The sequence below is a fragment of the Staurois parvus genome, unplaced genomic scaffold, assembly GCF_062004578.1.
Source record: "Staurois parvus isolate SC_StPar_1 unplaced genomic scaffold, SC_StPar_1.0 ptg000027l, whole genome shotgun sequence".
In the NCBI taxonomy this organism is placed as follows: Eukaryota; Metazoa; Chordata; class Amphibia; order Anura; family Ranidae; genus Staurois; species Staurois parvus.
Window position 1 is genome coordinate 4,850,656 of NW_028317823.1, and position 14,323 is coordinate 4,864,978.

Genomic DNA, 14,323 nt, shown 5'->3' on the forward strand with positions numbered 1-14,323 from the left:
AATTCCACCTTCCTGACAAGGAACACTTTACTTACACGAGAATAGCTCACTCTCTACACAAAATGACTATACCGCTCAAACTCACAATCCCTACTACCGCACATCAATTCTTTCATAAGACACAATATCCAAAGAAAGGAATCTCGACCTTCTACACGCTCATAACCAAAACACAGTTTACACTTCACACTACCTCTCTAACCAATTGGGAGAAAATTCTCCCTCAGCCAATAAGCCCACACCTGGGAAAAAACTTTTAACATCACATATAAAGCCTCTAAATGTAGTTCCCATTGGGAAACATATGAAAATTTTACACCAGTGGTACTTAACGCCTGTTAAACTCGCACTATATTACCCTCAACACTCACCTACATCCTGGAGACATTGTGGAGAAACAGGATCAACAATATATTTACTATGGTCCTGTAAATCCCTCAAATCCTACTGGAATAAAGTCTTTCAACTGACCTCTTCAATCACAGGAGTCCCTGTGACCCCAAACCCCTCCCTTGCTCTCCTACACATAGGAATAGACAAATTCCCTACAGACACACGTACCATCATTATCCACATATTAGCAGCGGTTAAAATCAATATCACTAGACTGTGGAAATCCACGAAAACTCCCTCTCTGTGAGCTCTCCTATCCGACCTTAACCTCCTATGTGAGATGGAAAGAAGAGCAGCTTTCCGTAATTCTTCACACCAGAAATTCCAATTTCAATGGTCTCAATGGTTACAAAACTCCAATTGCTCCATAAAATGACTACAAAATAACTCCATTCTCTGACCTAAACGTCTGACTGGTGCCTTCTTCCCCCCCCCTTTTTTTCCCCCCCCCCCTCTGCCCCTCTCCAATATAAACCACAATTCTACTCCAACATGGTTCACTTTATTCTGAACATACCTCTCATGTAAGCGCGACGCGAGTCCACAGCATCCCCAGCCAATTGGTGGGGACCTTTCTAACATGTACCGAATGTTATATCTGAATGTGAACCTTTTTTTTCACGTTAACGTACATTTCTTTGTATGTTGAAAATCCTTTAATAAAAATATTTGAATATAAAATGCAGATCAACGCACTAGTGTGAACTGGCCCTTAAACATTTCTCCACAGCCCCTGCCAAACATTAAAAAGCAGGGTAGAGCATGGAAGTATTTTTAAAGGATAAGGTCACTTTAAAAAAACAAAAAATAAATAATAATTATTATAAATAATAATAATAATAATAATAATAATAAATGCCCCTTTTTTTGAAGGCAAAAAAATTTTGCATTTTTTTAAATTTAAATGCAGCCTGTAAAGCATTGCACCAACGATCAGCAGATAGCTGGTGCTATGCTGGTCTCCTGTAGACTGTCAGGGTAATCTGCATGCCTGTGCAAGTAGACAGTTTGTCACTTGCAGGAAGACTGAATAAAGTTCCACAGCGCCATAGTAGTTCACTGAGAACTACAAGCCGATATCCATAAAGGATGTCAGTACTTGTAGTTCATTCATTTACAGAACCCGATTTCAAAAACTGACAGCTAGTACTTTTTCCTGTACTGCTGTCAGAGAGTGGGGGGAATTGGGCAGTGGCTGCAGCAGTGGAAGCATGTTTCATGTCCCACCCTAAAAACAAGTGGAACATGTACCATGTTCTCAAAGGTTAATCCTTTAAACAAGTAAAAAGCACTTAAAAAGATAACCAGCAATTTTTTTATTAAAATGGTTGTAAAGGCTGAAGGTTTTTTAAACACCCTCTGTGTGCAGTATCCACCCCCAGCCCCCCGAATACTCACCGAAGCCCCTGCTCAATCCAGCGATGTACACTTTTGTCTAGGCTATCCCAGGACTTAACTTCTCATTGGCTCCCACTGCTGTCAATCACAGCCAGTAAGCCAATGAAAAGAGAAAAGGGGTGGGGCCAAGCAGCGGCTCCGTCTGTGAAGAGTATTGGGTGCCCCCATAGCAAGCTGCTTCCTGTGGGGGCATCCAACAGCAGGGGGAGCAAGGAATGCCGGCGAGTGACCCGAGAAGAGGAGGATCTGAGCTGCTCTTTGCAAAACCACTGCACACAGCAGGTAAGTATAGACATTTTTTTTTTTAAATTATGCCTTTAGAATCACTTATGCTATGCTGATGGGGCCATGTAACAAATATAAAGTGTTATTCCAATTTGGATGAAAAAAATGGAAATACATTTTAAAGAAGGGATTTGCTCTCTCTTCCTGTTTTATCTCCAGGACAAGAAGTGAAAGTAAAAAAAAAAGTTTGGCCTTTATATAAGCTTTAAATCACAAGGTAAAGAGTAAGGATAAACTAGGGTTCAAGCTGAACTGATTTTGGTCAATGACAAATTTGGTCATATTAGGTTAATGATGTCAGCAGCATACCCACCCCTTTGTTGCATGCAGCACTGGGGTAGGGAATTCCACGGTTGCAGCTGATTGGGACAGCGGTCTTCATGCGACTCTTCCCCCTAGTCCAGAAGAGTCACACAGAAAAGTCCAGAAGTGGAATATTCGGTTCATGCTGGGTAGGCTGCTCTATGTACCACAGAACATGGAGTTTTATATAATATACTAAACTATAGAACTGAAGCACTACCCCCTTAGGGGCCTCTGGATTGATTTGGGTCCTCTTATGGTTTACACGGTCGGGAAACATGCATTTCTCACATTTTGCACAATGGAGTCAAAGAACAGTCCTTGAGCTTTGTTTTGTGATTTTATTAAGGGGTTAAGAACTTGGATGGTGTCTAGGGGTATATGAGATGCCCAAAGAACTACAAAACTTGAGGACAAACTCCTTAGCAACTGTACAAAAATGTGGATAGCAACAGTCTCTTTCCTTGAAGAGCACCAAAGGCTCTTTGGTGTACCTCCTCAGCCCCTAGATGATTCCTCCTCTTAAACCAGCTGTCTGGGGGTATTCCTGGTCACGGGGGCCCAAAAGCTGTTAATTTAGAACAGTCCCATAGGAGAAGCTAGTTGGGTCTTGCTTCTGACTGTCCTCTCCTATTAGCTTGGTAGGTTGGAGGCTGTCTTCAGGACTTACACTGGGCTGGCTCCTTCCCTGCTGCTCAGGCTGTCCTCCCCAGGAGACGTTGAAACAGTGGATATCCTATTTTCCAGCAACCTGCCTGTAGGTAGGTTCCCCTCTCTGGGGCCCCCTCCCAGGCTCTTCAGTCTATCTTCCACCAAACACTGCACACCTCCCCCCCCCCGGGCTCTGCCACATTTGAGGGTTGCCTTGGTCACCATGCCAAGCTTCCTGCAAGGGATTGGTCAAGGTTCCTCAAACATACAGATCTGGACCTCCTCCACCCCTCTTCCATAAAGCTCTGAGGTTTCTGGGAAGGTTGGAGAGATCCAGAAGCCCTGACCTGATAGAGCCTCCCAGCCTGTCCTGAGATAACTTCACTACCTCACTCCCAGGCTGACTCATCCCCAGGTTGCTACACAGCCTCTGTCTAACAAAAAACTAACTAACCTGGAAGGAGTTACAGAATCATACGAATAAAAAACAAACTGCTTACCTCGGGGGTTCCAGGGGCAGAGTATGCATTGTATGGAGGGACAACATTCGTTATATTCTCATATCCAAGAGGATCGGGTTCACGCAAGGAGGTATTGAACAACTAGGTAAGATCAAATACAAATACCAGAAAGAATCAGCGACCATACCAAGGAGTTATAGATTTACTTTAATCCTATACAGCTTTAGTAAAGCAAGTGGATCAAAACCCAAAAAACAAAAAAAAGTGATATATTGGAGCTCATTAGTGGTGGCTAAATTAGTTTTCGGTTTTTAGGCATGTTTCCCTTATTTTCACCTAGTGATCCTGCCCGTAAGATCTTGCTTACGCTTGCAGCTGGGGGGTGGCAGTAAAAACAAGGTGTGGGATGTGTTTTTTCCACCTGCCCCACATACAGTAAGCTGCAAAAGGTAGCCATGCAGTGAATACACATTCGTGGAAGTATGCATCATAGCACAGCAAAAATGGTCTTGCCCAGGGGCGGACTGACCATTTGGTTACTCGGCACTGCCCGAGGGCCCAGGGTCACTAGGGGGCCCCAAGAGATGTCCCTAGTACCTTTCATAGGCTTTTTTGGGTGTGGTTTGAGTGTAGGTGAGGACACAGGGGCCCCATGGTCCCCTATTGCCTGGGGGGCCCCATGAGTTGTCAGTCCGCCCCTGGTCTTGCCTGTTACGTTAGGCAAGCAGTACCACCCACTGAATGCAACCCATTCAAGTAAATGGGACTGCGCTGCAACCAGGTGCAATGTAGATGGATGCAGTGCAGTGATGCCAGAGTTTAGGGGCAATGTAACGCATCATCATGGCCTGTCACATGCCCTTTGAAAAGCTATCCGCCTCTCATTGCTCCTCAGAGGGCTACCGCATGTGCTCACTTACTGTACTGTGTGTATGGAGCACCATTGTTACCCTAACCTGCTTTTGATTTGGACTATAAACACATCTTCCTTCCATCATCTCTATTATATAGTGAGAAGGTGGTTTGTAGTTTACCAAAGTCAGATGTGAAGACTGGTAACATTGTATGAGATATAAATACACTGAATCCTTGGTAAGATCAAAAGGCATTTTTCTATGCATGGAGAAAATGTACCTGGCCTGAAAAATGGAAGGTAATACAGCCACCACACGATATCTTAAAAAGGATTTCATTTTTATTCCTGGGTTTAGATATCCTTTCATTTAAACTGGTATTAAACCCAAAACAAAACATGTAATATATTGCAGCTTACCAATCATTAGATGTGGCGGCTGCATCAGTTTTCTTTTGTTAGACTTTTTTCCCCTCTGTTTTCACCTGGTGATCTGACCAGTAACACACCTCCTGTATTAGAGTGCCCCCACTCTGAATGAAGGGGAACAGCAGACAGCAGCATTGTCAATGTGGGGGGTGGGGAGTGTTAGGTGCACTAGCAGATTTAGATACACTAACAAACTGAAGGCAAACATCATCTAACACTTTATAAGCAGTTACAACTTTATAACATGTTACAACTTTATAACATGTTACAGAAAACCCCTTTGTTGCTTTTTGGATAAAGGTTTAAATAAATACATAAAAATTGATCATTGTAAGCACCCCTGCCAGTGTTAAATGGTTTGTCTCGTCCCTGTAACTGAATACATCTTCAAGAGAGCTTGTTCTTTGGAAAAAACAACAGACTGACTGGCTGGATCACCAGATGAAAATGGAAGAAAGCAAGCCTAAAAAACAAACGCAGCTATCACATCTAAGAATAGGTATTTTGTAATAGAATACGTTTGCTTTTGGGTTTAATACTGCTTTCAAGCCAAGGCCCGGCCACCTGAGACTTCCTGTTGGTCCAGAATTATAATGGATCACCTTATCAACCAACAGGAAGGTGCAGTAGGCTGAGGAAGGTGGGTCAAAGCCCTGGAAGGGCCTGCACTAGATACAATTGCTGGCATATTTCATTGATTTATACAAGTGTAAGTTTGCTTTAAGTAATATCTGTTCAAATTGCTCCTAATGCAGATTCCTTACCCTAGTTGAGCTTTCTCCTTCTCCTACTTATGTTCTTAGAATGTTAATTAGAAAATATGCCCAGTCTGCATTTTATGTTTAATGGAACTTTGTGAAATCAAAAAGACTTTCAGACCTTGTCCAGCCACTATCCATCAACTAGGCTAAATATAATCGTCTGCATTTATTTCTTTGGTGATTAATTGTAAGTCACATTTAAAAAGGTCAGTGGAATAGACACCCATTGAAGAAATGATCATAGAAGTGAACTATTCTGATGTTTGCCTAATGAAGATTTGAGAGAATGTCCCACTATTCCCTTATAAAATAGAATTGGTGGTGGTGGTGGAGCGTTTGGGGGCGAGGGGGGCACTTGCCTTGCTACATGAGCATGGGGGAGCATGTTCAGTTTTCTATTTTCTATGGATATATAGTAGGTGGAAGCACTCATACAGTACGGTGTGTGACAACCTAGAGCAAGAAAATGTTGCATAAAAGTGCATTGTTCAGTAATAGCAGGCTCCAATAAGGGTTTGGAGCCCCAAAACCCTCAAGCGGGTGGCTTAATTGGCTCCTGTCTAAAATGGGCCCTAGTATGATATTCTATTGAGTGCACCCAACATGGCTACCTCAACTTCTGTCACAGCAATAGCGCTTTCAGCCTCCAAAGCGCTACAGAAATAAAAAATGAATAAAAAGTTACCGGTATATTAAATCATTAATAATAGAAATATATGGTCACGAGATTTAATCACTGTTTTCCCTGAAGCTTGTACTAAACTTAAATTCAAATCACAGGCATCCTCTGAAATAGAGTTATTTTCTAATTATTTGTGAGCTATTTTGCATAGCTGTCATGGACCCAGATCTAAACCTACAACCTCTGCGGTGTCTGGCAGTATCTCTTTTCTGAGCCACCTGAAATTCTGGACAGCTCCCTGAATAATTCCTTGGACAACATTGCCTTGTACCTTGTTTCTGGTGAATCGTGAACCCTTAGCTCCTCCCTTGAACTTCCTATTTAAGCCATGCCTGTGCACTTCTTTGCCAGATTATTGTGCTCTCTTCAGCCAATATCTCACTCTTGTCACTCCTGCTTCTGTCTGTATCTTCACTACCACTCGTTACCAACCTTGGCTTGTTCTTCGGCTATGCTTCTGCTTGATCCAATCCTGCAACAACCTGTTACAGACATTTTGACTTCTTTACTATTTAAGTTTCTGCCAGATCCCTACCTGCTATATCTGTTACTGGACCATATCTTGTTCACCTCCTGGTGGGATGATCCTCAGGACCATGACCTGGTACCAACATGCAGCAAATCCCATCTCTACCATCAGGAGCTCTGGTGAGCATCATCCACCAGGGTGATCTGCTTGTATACGTATCCTGCTGCTCGGTGGAAGCCCCTCTACTGCTATAGCTACTGGTCTCTGAGCCTGACCATGGCAATAGCACAATAAAACCTTCTTGAACATTTAGAACATGCCTCATTCCATCACATATTCCAAAAATCAGGGCATAACTCCTTGTCTGAGAATGGTGGACAAAGCCATGCAAACCATTCAATTTCACCCCAGTAGTTGTATAATGCAGATGCAGCTTAACATTGTAGATCCATTTGTTGCAAACTGCACATAGAAGTTTCAGGCTAGTTGTCCATCATTAATGCAGCACATGGAAGCCATAGCTTCTATGGAGTAGGGCTTGGGGACCAATGAGAAAGTGTAACTTAAAGGTTTTGGTGAGAAGAAACTAAAGGAACCCGAAATACTCTACCGAGCCAGTGCGTAGTACAGTAAACCCCTTCAAAGACAGAAGGTATTCAAAAGTCTCATTTCATACCGTATTCCAAAAGTAAGAGGATTACCTTTCCTTTCGAGATACTGTGCAAATCATACAAACCGTTCTTTTTTCATGACAACCCTTACTTTTGTACTATAAATAGGCATATTTTGTGCTCTGCTGGCTGTAGGACTTAGAAGCCAACCGAGAGCTATTAAAATAAATGGGACTGAGGGAAACAAAAAAGCATGAGAGCGACCTATCCCTCAATCACAAAGTACTCTCTGCTGGGTCAAGTGACTGACCGCAGGCTTCACAACATGGCCTACATTTTATGAATGGGCCATTTCTTTAAATACATAGAGTTTTATAGCTATAATGTTATGCAGAGTTGTCCTGTGATTTTACCTCCGTCCCATGTTCATCAATGATGGAGATATAGTTGGGTTCTGCTTCATTTGGGTAAGACAAGAGAATGTCATAGGATGCTAATTCCACTTTATCCAATCCGTATTCTTTCCACTGAGCTTGGATTTGCTTGGCCAGTAGAAAGTTCTCCTCTGTACCGGCTAAGTGGGGAACACGGGAGAAATTGCTGCAAAAAAAAAGTTGGTTAATGGATAATGGACTGCATACCTGAGTTATTTCAAATGAAAAATAATAATATTTAATATTACAAAGCACCATCATCTCCTGAAGCATTAACCAAAAATAAGAGACACCAACAGAGGTGGGACAATGCTTCTTGTGACAAGTACAGATAGTCTTATTGGGATGAGAAATAAATAAATTTATATATATATATATATATTTATATATATATATATATTTATTTTATTTTTTTTTGGGGATTTAAGGTTGAGACAAATACAATTCCCTCTGGGAGGTCAGCGTGCAGAGATTTTAACAAACTCTGTTGCTTGTGAACGTGCAGCGTGAATCTGAATAGGAGTTACTCCTTCCCGCCATCTGCGCGCATATCTGCAGCCTCTCAGTGGGTGGGCTGAGAGGCCACATATATGCGTACCCCAAAAAAACAGAACTGTGCCAAGAGTATACACCCAGCACAACTACCGGCGGCTAATGGACAGCTCCCTATCTCTGCTTGCGATCGAGAACTTTCTGAACATGTAATCACTGTGACAGCCAATCACGGCAGTCACATGGTCACAAACTCCGCCCTGCCTCCCGGCTACTAAAACCCCATAAAGGGCTGCAAGTTGCAGGGTCTGCATCCCTTTAGAAGCGATTAAAGTGGTCCTAAAGGCAGAACCCTCTGGGCACAGCTCCCCCCCAGCCCCCCCCCCCCTTATGCTTACCTGAGCCCCATCTCGATCCAGTGATGTGCAGCTCTCCTGGGTCTCTCTCTCCTTATTGGCTCACACAGAAGTGGGAACTATTGGCTCAATTGAAGCCAGTGAGCCAATAAAGAGATTGCGGGGGGCAGGGCCAAGCCATGCTATCTGTGCGAATGGACAATGTCCATTTACAGGAATGTGGTTCGGGAGTGAGCCTGCTTGAATGCCCTCATAGCAAGAGGCTTGCTATTGGGGGCACCCGACAGGAGGGAGGAACCAAGACCTCCGCCAAGGGACTCCAAAAGAAGAGGATCAGGGCTGCTCTGTATAAAACCATTGCATAGAGCAAGTAAGTATAACACGTTTGTTATTTAAAAAAAAACAAAAATAAAAACCCCATTAGAATCATTTAACACTAGGGGAATACCTCACCAAAAATGAATTTTTTGCTGCAGAGGATGCCTAAAATTAGACTTGCATCTTAGCGCAGACTTTTGGGAAAATTAGTGAACAATCACACAAGCAGGAAATGACATTTCTAGGGGGCATTTCCTATACCACCTGTGTACAGAACACCTCCCGGTTGCCATATTGCATTTTACAGAAAATTAAAGCGAACGCAGATTGAAAAGGAAAGGTCATTTTTAATAACATCATATTACAATATGGCGTGTACAGCAATTGCACATGCTACATTTATTTTTTTTTATTTGCTAAATTTTTTCTCCAGGAAAGTGGAGATACCGTTCAAAGACTAGATCAGTATCTTCAAAAGAGATGAGAGCGGCTCCTTGAGCTTTCAGGAACACCTTTGACCCACGCCTGCGGTCAGTAGAGCTGCTTATTATTTAATCCCAATGAGAATCCTTGTTTATTAGTAAAGGACAACTAACGGCATTCTACGTGCTCTGACCCCAGAATGAGGTTGCATTGCTTAATAACATATGCATTTCACCCAGCTCATTTACCAGCATTAATTGCTAGTCTGGTTCGGTTAGTCATCACCTGCGTGACGGTTAATAATTACGGGTAAGACGACTTGACTCACATGGAGCAGAATGTTATTGGTAATTATGAGATGTTAGGAGATTTGCTCTCATCACATATAAAAGGCACATGTGTAGGAAAGACATTTATTTCCTACAGAGTGCTCTAATCATTGACCTACATTCTTGTAAAAAAAAAAAAAAAACTTTAATAAACAATGAAAATATAGATAGTATGGAAAATAACATTTAAAAGGTAAATGTGCTTTTTTTTTTTTTTTTTTTTTTAAGTTTCTGTCCGGTTTTTATTTATATTCGTGCCCCCATTTGGGATATTTTTTTCTCACTTCTTGCAGAGATCAAAGGATATGACATCAGGTACAGTAACATCAACATGGTCAACAGTTTTTGTCTGTGACCCCACTAGAGGGATTTCCCATTCCTGCTTGTCCAAGCTGAAAATAAAGTAAACTTGCTCCACTAGAGACACAGACTGCAATAAATACCTGACAGGGGCTCTAACCCTCTCTACTATATCCAAAATGAAAAAAAGAAATATTTTTATACTCACCAGAATACAACCAGAATTGAGGGACATAAGTCATATTTTCAGGTTATGCTACCACCTACAAAAGGATATGACTTTGTTGTCCCCCATTGTAAAAGGCTTTTCCTGGCGCATCATGGCAGGATATAATGGATATATATATATATTTATATTGAACATTCACATCAGTCCCTAACCCTCAAGGGGTGTTCAATCTAAGGTCCCTAACTCACATTCATACATACACATATTAGGGGCAATTTAGACAGGATCCAATTAACCTACCAGCATGTCTTTGGAGTGTAGGAGTAAACCGGAGCACCCGGAGGAAACCCACGCAAGCACAGGGAGAACATGCAAACTCCGGAGGAAACCCACGCAAGCACAGGGAGAACATGCAAACTCCATGCAGGAGGTGCCATGGTCAGGAATCGAACCCATGACCCATTTACTGCAAGGCAGACGTGCTGAAGATGGACCAGGAAAGGAAAATTACGGAAAGGGGAGTATACAATTTTCTGTTTTTTTTGAGCCTATGAGCCCTCATGCACATGGGACGTTTTGATAACAGTGGTAAAGTTAGCTGTGTACAGTCACGTTAAAAACGTGAGTTTGTCAGCTTTTTTTAGCTTTTTTGCATTAATGTTTAGCGGCGTTTTGCCGCATTTGCGGTTTTAGCATTTTTTTTACCAAAAAAACATTTTTGGGGTCAAAAAGAGTCCAAAAGCGCCGTGTTTTACCACATTTTTCAACATTAGAGCATTTTTACAGATGAAAATCTCCTCTAGAAACCCACTAGTCCTGGGTTTATTTTCCAGCCAACAAACACCCCTGCCAAAAAATGTTGATTACAGTCTATGTATGCATGGGCACATAGGATAACACGCTGGGGGGGTTTATTGGCTGTAGAAAAAAAAACGTCAAAAGCCAAAAACAGCCGCTGTAAAAGCGTCAAGTGTGCAGGGACTGAGAGACACAGAAAATTATTTCCTGTAGGTGGCAGTATAACCCCAAAATATTTGACTTCTGTGTCCTTTCAGGTGAATCTACACTGCTTGTTTGTTAAGCAGCCAGAGCGCAAGGGCTGTGTGGTGCGCAATTCAATTTTTTTCTTTATAGCAGATTTGAAGTGTGAAAAACACACACACTTCAGTCACTGCAATGTCGGGCAGTGTGAAGTGTTGCGCTGCCTGACGTTGCAGTGGGATTCAAGCCGGTGGGCTGCGATAAAATGCAGCATGTCTGCATTTTATAGCAGCATGCTGAAGCTCAGCACTAGGCTGCGTTGCATTGTTAATGGGACACATAGGGAACAATTGTTTCCTGTGTGTCCCTGCGATGACATTTTACAATGCACCTCATAGTGTGAATTGGCCCTTAAAGCGGATCTTCCAATAAAAAAAAATAAAAAATTAAGTCAGCAGCTACAAATTTATTAAAAGGACACTTACCCGTCCAGGGTTACCAGCACCTTTACCCACTTGCCCTCCAAAGGATTTACCCCCCTTCCCGACCAGACCATTTTTTTTATATGGCGCTGCGTTACTTTAACTGACAATTGCGCGGTCATGCAACGCTGTACATTAATTAAATTTATGTCCTTTTTCCCCACAAATAGAGCTTTCTTTCGGTGGTATTTGATCACCTTTTGTGGGGTTTTTTTTTGCGCTATTAACAAAAAAAGACCGATAATTTAAAATGAAAGTCTTTAGTTTTGACCTCCTATTACATATTGTTTTGGTAAATCTAAAGGAAAGTTGTACAAGAAAATTGTATAATGTATGGCCAGCCTCAGTATGGAAAGCCGACTTACTGCTTGCGGCTTCACAGCTGGCTTCCTACTGAGCAAGCGTGAGTTGTGCTGCGTTTTATTAATGGTCCTGCAGTCCGCAATGAAAGAGGGGGAGGCTAACTTAACTTAGCCTAGGCCAGTGGTGGGCAACCTTTTTTTTCAACTGAGCCAAATCTCGCCAAAACCACGATTGAAATTTATTTTGAGAGCCACATTTTTAAAACTGAAAATACATAGGATGGTACACTGTTTTTAGTTTCAATAAGTTTTTATAGTAATTCATCCCCCATAGTAATTCATCCCCCATATAGTAATTCATCCCCCATATAGTAATTCATCCCCCATAGTAATTCATCCCCCATATAGTAATTCATCCCCCATATAGTAATTCATCCCCCATATAGTAATTCATCCCCCATATAGTAATTCATCCCCCATATAGTAATTCATCCCCCCATAGTAATTCATCCCCCCATAGTAATTCATCCCCCCATAGTAATTCATCCCCCATAGTAATTCATCCCCCATATAGTAATTCATCCCCCATATAGTAATTCATCCCCCATAGTAATTCATCCCTCCATAGTAATTCATCCCCCTATAGTAATTCATCCCCCATAGTAATTCATCTCCCATATAGTAATTCATCCCCCCTATAGTAATTCATCCCCCATATAGTAATTCATCCCCCATATAGTAATTCATCCCCCATATAGTAATTCATCCCCCCTATAGTAATTCATCCCCCATATTAATTCATCCCTCATATAGTAGTAGTAAGTAAGTAGCAAGTAGTAAGCCAAGTCCCCCCTGTGTCAATTCACTTACCTTTGCTCCTCGCGTTCCTCTCGCCGTGTTCCCGCGCCGTTCCGGTCTTCAGGGCGGACTGTGAGAGGAGCCTAGCTCCTCTCACGTTCGTCACGCTGCCCCACCTACACACATCCTGACACCCAATCACTGGCTATCAGGATGTGAGTGGCAGCGAGACTGGCCAATCATTGCATTTGAGCGCGCTGCCCTGGCTGTTTTTTTTTTGGATCACGCTGCAAAGTCCCTGCCGCCCGAGAGGAGGGAGGGGAGCGGGCGCCCGGCACACAAGAGCCGCATTAAAGCGTGTAAAGAGCCGCATGTGGCTCGCGAGCCGCGGCTTGCCGACCACTGGCCTAGGCAATCTGAGCAGAAGTGGGAGTGGGTACCTGTCATAACTAGATACCCCCCCCAATAAAAAAGTCAAATGTGGTAGAGGAAGGGGGGGAGCAGGACTTAAATAGTAACTCCCTTTTTGCTGAAGAAAAAAAAAAAAAAAAAAAAAAAAAAACACATTCCCGTCTGAGTGATCTATGTACATTGCAGGGATTTTAACAAACTGTTGCAGATTCCTATGTTTCGATATTTTGGAGAAATAGCTGTTTGTTTATGAATCTGTATGGGAGTGGTTTTATCAATCAGCTGCTACATTTGCAGGGTACGAAATTGGGAAAGTGGCAGGGCCTGTATCCCTTTAGACATTATTTCCCTTTAGCAGTATCCCATCAAAAAAAATATATACACCTGTGTATCCTGAATAGAGTGAGATCTTAATGTATTGGAGACGGTGATTGTCATCTTTAAGCGATTTAGCCAATCATGAGAATGGGGGGCATATTTGTCTGGTGAGTGCACACCCAAAAGGGGGAACACTATATTTATTCTGCACACGTGGTGAAGTTTCTTGGAGTATTTGAAGAGTTTGTGGGTTTATCAAGGATTTTTGTAGGACTTTTTCACATCAAAAGTTACATTTTGATATTCACTTTAATGTTCTTTTGCGCTACTAAATCAGTTTAATGTTTTTTTGGTCACACTGATTTATTAGAAGTGGCAGCAATGATTTGATTATTATTTGCATATATATTTGGCACATAATTTTAAGCACAGTTTTTTGTTTCTTTTATAATATGACTTGTGTCTGAGTTTTATACGGTAGACTTATTTTTTCCCCATGAAAGTGGAATTACCCTTTAAAGTGGAACTTCCCCTTTTAGTTGTCATCCCCGGGACCGAAAAGGCTAAAAAAAAAAAAAAATGGAGGGTGCACTGAACTAGTGCATTAACCTTAAAACACATCCAAACTGATGCGAGGCATGGAGGAGCTCAGCTTTGAGGAAAGATTAGAGGAACTGAATTTATTCTCTCTTGAGAAGAGAAGATTAAGGGGGGATATGATTAACATGTATAAATACATCAGTGGTTCATATAGTGAACTTGGTGTAGAGCTATTCACCCTGAGGTCATCACAGAGGACAAGGGGGCACTCTTTACTTCTGGAGGAAAATAAATTTAATCTCCAAACACGGAAAGGTTTCTTCACAGTGAGAGCTGTGAAAATGTGGAATAGACTCCCTCAAGAGTTGGTTCTG

The 14,323-nt window shown here is 42.1% G+C and overlaps 1 protein-coding gene across 2 annotated transcripts in view; it reads right to left on the reverse strand.

Annotated features, from left to right (window-relative positions):
- Positions 1-14,323, reverse strand: part of LOC149471147 (putative N-acetylated-alpha-linked acidic dipeptidase) — a 103,637-nt gene that overhangs the window by 62,570 nt on the left and 26,744 nt on the right. For both annotated transcript variants that reach the window (XM_089656591.1, XM_089656585.1), the window contains exons 3-4: positions 7,710-7,896; positions 3,531-3,632 (exon numbers count right to left, since the gene is read on the reverse strand). In XM_089656591.1, the coding sequence (XP_089512717.1) occupies positions 3,531-3,632; positions 7,710-7,896 (289 nt within the window). The remainder of the gene's footprint in view (positions 1-3,530; positions 3,633-7,709; positions 7,897-14,323) is intronic.